At 39.7% G+C, this 11,700-nt stretch overlaps 1 protein-coding gene across 1 annotated transcript; it reads left to right on the forward strand.

Annotated features, from left to right (window-relative positions):
* The first annotated feature begins 532 nt into the window (after positions 1-532).
* Positions 533-5,559, forward strand: LOC106584969 (calcium-binding protein 7). Its single transcript, XM_045706606.2, has 5 exons — positions 533-560; positions 2,036-2,179; positions 2,353-2,465; positions 3,120-3,270; positions 5,432-5,559. Exons 1-5 carry the CDS (start codon positions 533-535, stop codon positions 5,557-5,559), a joined length of 564 nt encoding a protein of 187 aa, XP_045562562.1.
* Positions 5,560-11,700: the final 6,141 nt, after the last annotated feature.

Below are 11,700 nucleotides of genomic sequence, written 5' to 3' on the forward strand. Positions count from 1 at the left end.
AATGGTTGCCTGTTGCGTTTCTATTTTTGTTCCGTGTACATTATTTTCTTTAGGAATGTAGTGAAGTAAAAATGATCAATGAAATATAAATAGTAAAGTACAGATACCCCCCAAAACAACTAAAGTAGTACTTTACAGCATTTATACGTAAGTACTCTCCACCACGGTTGTCAATGAAGCTAGCTAGTAGTAGCTAGCAGGCACATTGAACAGACAGGCCATATTAGCTAAATTGGCTATCAAGTCACTGGCGAGTGGCGACGTGTGTGTTTTGGTGACGTTTCACATTTACAGCTTTCTCACTATCTCTTACCAGAGTGTGCATCTGTTTGGCAGTGTTTTATATCGAATCATGTCACAAAACAAGTTGTGGCGGGACACAAGATGCTCGTGTATAGGTTTTGAATTTTGGAATATTGACAAGTGGCAGTGTGGATCAAGTGTGCATCGTCTCAATTTTCAATATGACCAAAACAGTGGCAGACTTGAGTAATCACTGTCAAACACATCAATTGCGTTGTCTTCTGTAAACATGTCCAAGTCCGAGGCGCTGTGTAATGGTTAGGTCTGTCTCACTATTTGAAGGTTCGCTGCTATGATTGGATAGAACGTAATTAGTGCAGCTTCATGAAGGTTTTCCCTAGGTGGTACAATCCCATGTTAGTGGGTAAGTGACATGATTGTAATCCAAACCCAACCCTCATGTAAGTCGTGAGTTACACAAATCTCACAAAACTGTTTTGAAATATACTGACTTTGGCTCAGTCCCAACAGTTTGCAGTTTGAAATGTAACAGTTGCATTTCCTTCACATGTTTCCTGCAATTTCTTTGGGATTAATGATTAACAAGTGGAAGCAATAAAAAAAATGAAAACCCCTATTTATACCAAATGTTTTAAGGTCTATACACAAATCGGCTACATAGCTACCCATCCATAGGAATACATGTATTTGTATACTCTACTACACAATAAGCAATACAAGAGTTAGCTAGCTATGTTACTTCAGCTGCATTGCAAGACAAATATCTTCAATCTCTACGTTAACGTTACTTCAATAAAGAACAATGACAATTCGGACTCAAGTTTACAAAATTGTTGATTCAATTTCCAGTAACGTTAAATGCTTTAGCTGAATTCTTTACTAGCACTGGGTTTCACAAGATGATAGCCTTGTTTTCTGGTTTGCTCAGGAGTTCCTAAAACATTAAACAAGACAAATTACAATTCATATAACTGTGAACCGCACACATAGAAAGCTAAATGCATAGCTAGCTGGCCAATGTTAGGCAGTTTTTTGTAAATTAACTTTTGCATTATAATTTGTCTCTACAGCGAACATATTCCTGTTAACTGTAAATGTTTTGCATGATTTGTTATAAAGTTATAATTCCTTACATTTGCTTCAATCCTAGTATTTTTCTCATCGATTACTCTTCAAGCAACTCTCCAGGGTTGGGTTACAGAACATCATTCTCGATTAGCTTCGTTTCGAGGGCCCAGTAGAGGGCTGTAAAGGCACTACGCCTCACTCAAAGTTTAATTGGATACCATTACGACTCGATGACCAAAATTATCCTACTTAAATTTTTTTAATACATTTCAGCACTGGAATAAATGTTCCTGACTAATATCGATGCGATATAGGCCGTTTGCAACCCCAAAAATTGCTGCAACTTACAAGTCAGTTGGAGAGAATCAACTTGACCAAAGTGATGTGTAGAATCAATAAAAATACTCTTCCCGGCCAAATAATAGGCCTTGTGCAATTAAGATCCACCCACCAAATGCACAACCAGACATTAATTGATTGATTGATTTCTTAGGCGCACAGAACAGGTAGGCTGGTTTCATTTTTTACATTTTAGTCATTTAGCAGACGCTCTTATCCAGAGCGACTTACAGTAGTGAATACATACATTTTATACATTGTTTTTGTCCTGGCCCCCCGTGGGAATCAAACCCACAACCCTGGCGTTGCACACACCATGCTCTACCAACTGAGCCATACTCCTTCGTATGTGTCTTCTCTGCAGAGATCCGCGAGGCGTTCAAGGTGTTTGACCGTGATGGGAATGGCTTTATTTCCAAGCAGGAGCTAGGCATGGCCATGAGATCCCTGGGATACATGCCCAACGAGGTGGAGCTGGAGGTCATCATACAGAGACTGGACATGGACGGTGAGACACGCACACACACACACACACACACACACACACACCCCCGACGGACATACTCAGGGCACTCACACAGGCACACACACAGGCACCCACATAGTTATGCATACATGCATTCATGTGTGCTTGCAAACACACTAGCATAACAGATGTCTTCGACCCACTGTCATCAACAGGTGATGGTCAGGTGGATTTCGAGGAGTTTGTCACTCTTCTCGGACCCAAGCTGACAGCAGCCGGAATGCCTGACAAGTTCCACGGAACTGACTTTGACTCCGTGTTCTGGAAGGTAAGTAATCATTACCCGCATCTCTCCTGCTGATTACCACTGACAAGCTGAAGCAAAGGCTTCTGGGTGATCAGGATGCTTCGCCATAGCTGTCATCTATCTATCAAATCATTTATCTATCACGTTTATCTAAGTCTTTGTGACTTGGAACAAAGACAAATGTAATTGCCAGATTTGGTTGGATGGTTAATAGGACAGTGCCATCCCTTTTCTACGCTTGTCTTATTATCAAATGAAGTGAAATCTATGTAGATGTAATCAGGCATTGATTCTGTGACAGTTTGCCAGATAATTACCCTCCCATATTGACAGTAATAGGAGTCACCAAGTATTTAGAGACTGATTCAGGCTTCCCTTGGCAATGTCTGTCTATGCCTAAGCAGTGTTTTTGTGTTCAATCTAGAACAAACACACACGTTGTAATGTGTGTATGGAAGTGTATGTTCCCAAGTCAAGACAGTCATTCAATATGTCACACGCATCAATGGGCAGTGTTGTGTTGTTCACTCAGGCTAGAAAGTCCAGGATCAGCTTACCATTCCCAAATCTAAACCATATCCATTGGGGTGAAAAACATAAAATCATCCTTGAAACAGTATCTCCACCGTAGTGACAACAGCTCTTGATTGTCTGTGCGTGTGTGCTTGTGTCTAGACCGACATGCAGAAGCTGACAGTGGAGGAGCTGAAGAGGCTGCTGTACGATACGTTCTGTGACCACCTGACCATGAAGGACATCGAGAACATCATCATGACCGAGGAGAGCCATATAGAGAACCCAGGGGCCTGCCAGGTGGATATAGACAGTAAGGGATCTTATAGTACACACTTTATAGTAGACACTTTAAAGTTCACACTTTATAGTTCACTCAGAACATGCGTCTCAGGTGGATATAGATCATAAGAGACTTATTGTACACACTATAATACACCGTGTTTAATTGTTTTCTTGAGACAGGCATATACAGTGAGGGAAAAAAGTATTTGATCCCCTGCTGATTTTGTACGTTTGCCCACTGACAAAGAAATGATCAGTCTATAATTTTAATGGTAAATTTATTTGAACAGTGAGAGACAGAATAACAACAAAAGAAAAACGCATGTCAAAAATGTTATAAATTGATTTGCATTTTAATTGTAACGCTTTCGTTTGGAGAAGTATCGGAGTCAGGCGCAGGACACAGGGATAAGTGCAAACAAATGTGTTTACTCAAAAACCACAATCAAAAATTCTCCCACAGCAAAATAACAGGGTTGGGAGAAACACCTCCAACAACCACTAAACATGAACAATCACGGACAAGACAAAAAGGGAAGCCAGAGGGTTAAATAAGGAACATAATCAGGGAATTGAAAACAGATGTGTATAAGTAAGACAAAACAAAACGAACAGGAAAACATAGATCGGTGGTGAATAGTAAGCCGGTGACGTCGACTGCCGAACGTCGCCCGAACAAGGGGAGGGGCCGACTTCGGCGGAAGTCGTGACATTAATGAGGGAAATAAGTATTTGACCCCCTCTCAATCAGAAAGATTTCTGGCTCCCAGGTGTCTTTTATACAGGTAACGAGCTGAGATTAGGAACACACTCTTAAAGGGAGTGCTCCTAATCTCAGTTTGTTACCTGTATAAAAGACACCTGTCCACAGAAGCAATCAATCAATCAGATTCCAAACGCTCCACCATGGCCAAGACCAAAGAGCTCTCTCATGGACAAGATTGTAGACCTACACAAGGCTGGAATGGGCTACAAGACCATCGCCAAGCAGCTTGGTGAGAAGGTGACAACAGTTGGTGAGATTATTCGCAAATGGAAGAAACACAAATGAACTGTCAATCTCCCTCGGCTTGGGGCTCCATGCAAGATCTCACCTCGTGGAGTTGCAATGATCATGAGAACGGTGAGGAATCAGCCCAGAACTACACGGGAGGATCTTGTCAATGATCTCAAGGCAGCTGGGACCATAGTCACCAAGAAAACAATTGGTAACACACTACGCCGTGAAGGACTGAAATCCACACTGGGTGTGTTGTGGTCAGATGAAACCAAAATGAAGCTCTTTGGCATCAACTCAACTCGCCGTGTTTGGAGGAGGAGGAATGCTGCCTATGACCCCAAGAACACCATCTCCACCATCAAACATGGAGGGGGAAACATTATGCTTTGGGGGTGTTTTTCTGCTAAGGGGACAGAACAATTTCACCGCATCAAAGGGACGATGGATGTACCGTCAAATCTTGGGTGAGAACCTCCTTCCCTCAGCCAAGGCATTGAAAATGGGTCGTGGATCGGTATTCCAGCATGACAATGACCCAAAACACACGGCCAAGGCAACAAAGGAGTGGCTCAAGAAGAAGCACATTAAGGTCCTGGAGTGGCCTAGCCAGTCTCCAGACCTTAATCCAATAGAAAATCTGTGGAGGGAGCTGAAGGTTCGAGTTGCCAAACGTCAGCCTTGAAACCTTAATGACTTGGAGAAGATCTGCAAAGAGGAGTGGGGCAAAATCCCTCCTGAGATGTGTGCAAACCTGGTGGCCAACTACAAGAAACGTCTGACCTCTGTGACTGCCAGCAAGGGTTTTGCCACCAAGAACTAAGTCATGTTTTGCAGAGGGGTCAAATACTTATTTCCCTCATTAAAATGCAAATCAATTTATAACATTTTTGACATGCGTTTTTCTGGATTTTTTTGTTGTTATTCTGTCTCTCACTGTTCAAATAAACCTACCATTAAAATTATAGACTGATCATTTCTTTGTCAGTGGGCAAACATACAAATTCAGCAGGGGATCAAATACTTTTTTCCCTCACTGTAGATTAACTGAGAGGGAGTAACAGGTGAGAGATATGGAAAGTTGACGTGGTGGGAAAATGCATAGCCCAGAGGTAGCTGCGTTATATGTACTGTAGCTCTTTTCCTCTAAAATACCTTCCTTATCCTCTTGCCTCCCTTCCCTGTCAAGCAGCTAGTCCAACGCAGCAAGTCAAGCAGACGTGTGTACGCAAGAGCCTGATATGTGCTTTCGCCATTGCTTTCGTCATCAGTGTCATGCTTATCGCAGCCAATCAGGTGCTGCGGAGCGGCATGAAGTAGACGGGGACACCTATGGCCTCCTGACCCTCTGAAAGAGACTAATGTAAGACACCTGGACAAATGACTGAGGAAAAACTTCTAAACAACAACCACAAACAGTACCATGACCACAACAACAATGACAAAAACAACAACAGACAATCAAACCAACATTAAAATAAACTGAAAGGAAACTAATACATGGCTCTCATCCAATTGACTTCATGGGCATATTTCCCAACTTTCCCCTTAAACTCCTTTCTGAATGGAACCCATTGAGACCCTACTATGTGGGCCTGGACGATGACCATCATCTGTGCATGAAGTGCATGGATTTAACCAGTCGTCTCTTGAAACATTTGTAGAAGTTATTATAAGTGTATATCCATATAACTGTGTAACAAACATAGGTGTGTTTTAAATCACGTATGGCCAACTGTGACCACTTTTGTTAATGGGGTTGGGGTCGGAGGTCAAGGTGTCAAGTTAAGGACCAAAGTTCAGTGGTCAGGGGAGGGAATGGAGAATGAGTTTTTCTGTATTGTGTACCAAATAATATTTCATGATAGGAATATTTCACAGTTCTGCATGAACATAAGGGCTGTTTAGTAGACTACATGCTCGTATTGTAAAAGTAATTTGTTGGGGAACTGTTCTTATCGACGTACTGTGGACTATTAACTTCACTGAGCACCCCATGACGATCATCATAGTATATCTTATTGCCAATGAAAAACAAACAGCTCAGACTTGATGGATTGTATTAGCATATCACTGAGAAATCCTAAAGTATGTTATTGATATGTGTTATATGTGCATAGCCTAGTGCAGGTAGCTTAGTGGTTAGAGATTTTTGCCAGTAACCGAAAGGTTGCTGGATCAAATCCCCAAGCCGACAACATACAAATCTGTCATTCTGCCCCTGAACAAGGCAGTTAACCCGCTGTTCCCCGGTAGGCTGTCATTGTAAATAAGAATTTGCTCTTAACTGACTTGCCTAGTTAAATAAAGGAATACATTTGTTTTTATTAACATAGAAAGAAGAGGGTTGTTAGCTTTGTATAAGATGAATGATGGAATGTATATTGTGCTCCTTGGTCAGTTCTATTTGCATGGCTATATTGAGCAATAAATCATGAGTATACATATCACATGTGATATCACCGGCCAGACATGATCTATATAGTCCTTTAGGCTCATCTATTGGGCAGCCCTGCACTGGAGAATCAAAGCAGGAGCAATGACCTTCAATCTGCTTCTGTCCCATGGTAGGTCCTTGTTGTCCTTGGGATGGATGCAATACTATGAGATAAAAGAACCAAACAAAAATAACAATCATCTTTAAAGGACCTAAACAGTCATTCTGAAACTACCAGGAAGTTTAACAAGACAGGCTAAGTGGGCGGGGAGCTTATATTCATGAGCTCACCATGACTGACAGCTTTTTGAAAGCTCGATGTCAAGCAACTTGGATGTTTTGAGCAGTGTTGCAGTAAAATCATCTCAAGCACATTTGGTGATACACAAAGCAACTCAAACAACGTTAAAATTGCATCAATTCTATATATATTTTTTATACATCTCCCGTTTGGAATGTCTCTTGTGATGCGGTTTACAGCAGCACTGACACATTTGTTGACTTTTGTTCCATGATGGCTGAATACCTAGCTGACCAGTAACGAACACCAGACATGGATGAATGGGGAAACATATAAGTAGCTTTGCCAGAGGGTAAACTTTTAATTATATTTACTAACACCCTACAGTCAAAATTTAGCACCAGTAGAGTAGCAATCTAGCTATATGAACCACACCCCTCTGCAAACACATCTTCTTCAATGTTGGTTACAAGGCAGAATGTATGTAGGTAAGATAACATCATGTTACCATTGGTGTAATAAAATGAGAGTTAAGGGGATGTCACCTTGTACCCTTAATGATTCCAAGTGTTTAACATGGGGGAGGGGACCAGTAACTTTATGATAAAACTTTGTCAATGTAGAAGCAACAGTCCTTTTTCATAATTTGGTCATCATAGTTTGATGACCAAAGTTTCCTTCAGATATTTCATGAAAAACTTGATTAAGACTGTTCATGACCATTAAGGCACTTCTGAAACATCAGGTTTCTATCCTCTTTCATTCTAGGACTATACCGCAGCTATACTGAACATCACATAGCCCGTGAAGCTCTGCAATAAAGCACTACTCCATGTCTGTGTAATATTTATGCTATCCCAGTGGTCTTTAAAGTGTTCTGCATGTTTGCCAATGTTGCCATTGAATGACGTCCATGAATACTGAGAGAATCTGTATACATCTGTAAGATACAAATGTCAACCAAAGCTATGAAAGTAAATCACCGTATGTAGTTAAAGGTCTCTTACTAACCACAAGATAATGACCATTTAATAGCTCATCACTAGGGCCTAGATTCAATCAGTTCCAGCGCTAACCAGCGATATCCGACAACTGCATAGCAGTTTCATTGTTTTGTTTAGGTGATGCCTGTGGTGTAACTGAGCTGGAGCTATCAAATTGGTGAGCCGCTGATCTTGTCGTCATTGTCACATTGGACATTTTACTGCACTGTTAGGAGCTAGTAACAAAAGCATTTCGCTGTACCCACTATAACATCTGCTAAACTGTGTACGCGACCAATACATTTTGATTTGATACCACACTCGTCCTTAAACTCCCACCTGTGTTATACGTTCAGAACGAGAAAATGTAGCCGAAATAGAAAAAATGACACTCAAATTGAAAATCATTGAAGTAAGTAATAAGGATTTACACACAAAAAATATACATTACCGTTCAAAAGTTTGGGGTCATTTAGAAATATCCATGTTTTTGAAAGAAAAGCACATTTTTTTGTCCATTGAAATATCATCAAATTGATCAGAAATACAGTGTAGACATTGTTAATGTTGTAAATGACTATTGTAGCTGGAAATGGCAGATTTTTTTTAATGGAATATCTACATAGGTGTGCAGAGGCCCATTATCAGCAACCATCACTCATGTGTTCCAATGGCACGTTGTGTTAGCTAATCGAAGTTTATCACTTTAAAAGGCTAATTGTGCACCGGGGCCTCCCACTCCTCTTTCTATTCTGGTTAGAGACAGTTTGCGCTGTTCTGTGAAGGGAGTAGTACACAGCGTTCTATGAGATCTTCAGTTTCTCTGCAATTTCTCGCATGGAATAACCTTAATTTCTCAGAACAAGGATAGACTGAGGAGTTTCAGAAGAAAGGTCTTTGTTTCTGGCTATTTTTAGCCTGTAATCAAACCCACAAATGCTGAAGCTCCAGATACAAAACTAGTTTAAAGAAGGCCAGTTTTATTTCTTCTTTAATCAGGACAACAGTTTTCAGTTGTGCTAACATAATTGCAAAAGGGTTTTCTAATGACCAATTAGCCTTTTATAATGATAAACTTGGATTAGCTAACACAACGTGCCATTGGAACACAGGAGTGATGGTTGCTGATAATGGGCCTCTGTACGCCTATGTAGATATTCTATTAAAAAAAAAAATCTGCCGTTTCCAGCTACAATAGTCATTTACAACATTAACAATGTCTACACTGTATTTATGATCAATTTGATGTTATTTTAACGGACAAAAATTGCTTTTCTTTCAAAACAAAGGACATTTCTAAGTGACCCCAAACTTTTGAACTGTAGTGTATATAAACACAACATGCAACAATCTCATTGATTTTACTGAGTTACAGTTCATATGAGGAAATCAGTCAATTGAAATAAATTAATTAGGCCCTAATCAATGGATTTCACATGACTGGGAATAAAGATATGCATCTGTTGGTCACAAATACCTTAAAAAAATGGGCCTTAGGATCTCGTCACGTTTTTTTTGTGCATTCAAATTGCCATCGATAAAATGCAATTGTATTCGTTGTCCGTAGTTTATTCCTGCCCATACCATAACCCCACCGTCACCAATGCGGCACTCTGTTCACAACGTAGACATCAGCAATCCGCTCGCCCACAAGATGTCATACACGTGGTCTGCAGTTGTGAGGCCGGTTGGACGTACTGCCAAATTCTCTAAAACAACGTTGGAGGCAGTTTATGGTAGATACATGGACATTAAATTCTCTGGCAACAGCTCTGGTGGACATTCCTGCAAATTGCACTCTCCAAATTACATTCCTGCCAATTGCATGCTTCTTTAAAACTTGAGACATCTGTAGAATGATATTGTGGATGACAAAACTGCACATTTTAGAGTGGCCTTTTATTGTGCACCTGTGTAATGATCATGTTGTTTAATCAGCTTGATATGCCACACCTGTCATGTGGATGGATTATCTTGGCAAAGGAAAATGCTCACTAACAGGGATGTAAACCAATTTGTGCACAATTTTTTTTTAAATTAAGCTTTTTGTGCACATGGAACATTTATGTGATATTTTATTTCAGTTCATGAAACACGGGACCAACACTTTACATGTTGCGTTTATATTTTTGTACAGTGTACATCAGCCAAATCAAGGTGTAGATTACAACACACATTCAAGTGTTTGAACTTGTTACAAGGCTGCATGGGTATATTACTAATGCAATAGCTTTAGCGCAGGAAGCCGCTTGCTGATTTGACAGCTCCAATGCAGTTACATCTCCGACATTGCCTAAATAAAAACAATTAAACAAACTGCTATGCAGTTGTCCGTTATCACAGGTTAAGGCAGAATGGGATTGAATCTAGCCCTGGGTCCTGTTGTTGGATCTCTGAATGTGGGCATGATGACATGGATTATATTTGTTGGAGATTTGACTATTCAGCTGTGAAGTGTATGAATCAGAGATGAGATCTCAATGTAACGAAAATAATAGGACAAAGCATTGGAGAGATACTGTGGAGCATGAACAAAATAACAAAAATAAAATGCCCTTCTCTATAATACTGAAATATGTATTGGAGGCTGAGGATACTTCATTTGTATTGAATATAACTTTTTTGTGTTTGACATGATTGTCAGAACCAGTATTTGTGTATTATGAATAAGCATACCACAGAGGAGATGGAATAATGATTACTGTCCTGTCTAAAAACAGTCAGGACAACAATTATCTCATGTGCATGAGCATTTTGTTAAAAGCATCAAGGTCGCAAGAGGACATAATACAATTGCACATTGTCAATTTACATGTACTTTAAACAAATGTACTGTAAACAAATGTAGCACTTTGTAGTACTGCGCAAAACATACTTGTCTATGTTTTGAATACTGTTTTGTACATATTCCTTATATCATCAAAAGAATGCAATGATAAAGAAGAAGAGTAGATGATGACCCCACCTAATTTGTTGTTGTTACATTTAACTGGTAAATCTGTTGTTGGTACATTCAGTTTGTGCGACAGTTGACCACACTGCTTAAATGTCTTTATTTTTTACATATTCTAATGAGACTACAATATGTTGCCCTTTGAAACCAAGGGTCTGGAGAAGGTTGTTCCTTGACCTGTTACTTTGCCTTATCCTCTGAGACACTTTGGCATTGTACGTTTAAATAAAGTGTAAACGAAACATAGTTTATTGTCAAAGCAAAGCTGTACAGAAATAGAAACCAGTCAAATATTTATTTTATTTTACAGATTAAACAAAATGTGTTGTAATGTATAAACGTTGAGTCTACTGAATGTTCTAGTTCCATTCATTGTATTGTAATTTGATACTTAATGTTTCTGGATCTTGCAAAAACATGTTACTGTATATTTTCCTGTATATTTTCCGCCCCCTGTGACATATGTTCATTGATCACACCAGATGTCTGTCTGTCGTGGGATGGTATTTCACATAAATAAAGTATATTAATGCACAACTATTGATGAGTGAAAATTACATAAGACCTACAATCATAACACTGTCTTTGAATGATGACCAGCTCTATGAACAAGCTCTGTTTGACATTATGACATTTCAGATAGTAACTCAACTTAAAAACTGATGTGTTTTCTTGGGTTCAGTAGATTTATGGATTGCTATTATATTCCATCTCAAGTCGCCTCTTGGCTTTCCAGAGTCTCTAGGTCCCAGGTGTGCAATCTGTCACATGTGGTTTAAGACCTTAGGTAGCATGTCACTTTGATGATGCTTACATTGCAGTATCACTAGTGGGCACACACATTTGA

This window comes from Salmo salar, chromosome 24, assembly GCF_965601325.2.
Source record: "Salmo salar chromosome 24, fSalSal1, whole genome shotgun sequence".
In the NCBI taxonomy this organism is placed as follows: domain Eukaryota; kingdom Metazoa; phylum Chordata; class Actinopteri; order Salmoniformes; family Salmonidae; genus Salmo; species Salmo salar.

Coding starts and splice junctions, on each gene's coding strand:
- LOC106584969 (XM_045706606.2), top strand. CDS start 533: ATGTCCAAGTCCGAGGCGCTGTGTAATG. Junction 561..2,035: donor GTCCGAGGCGCTGTGTAATG/GTTAGGTCTGTC, acceptor TCTTCTCTGCAG/AGATCCGCGAGGCGTTCAAG. Junction 2,466..3,119: donor TTGACTCCGTGTTCTGGAAG/GTAAGTAATCAT, acceptor GCTTGTGTCTAG/ACCGACATGCAGAAGCTGAC.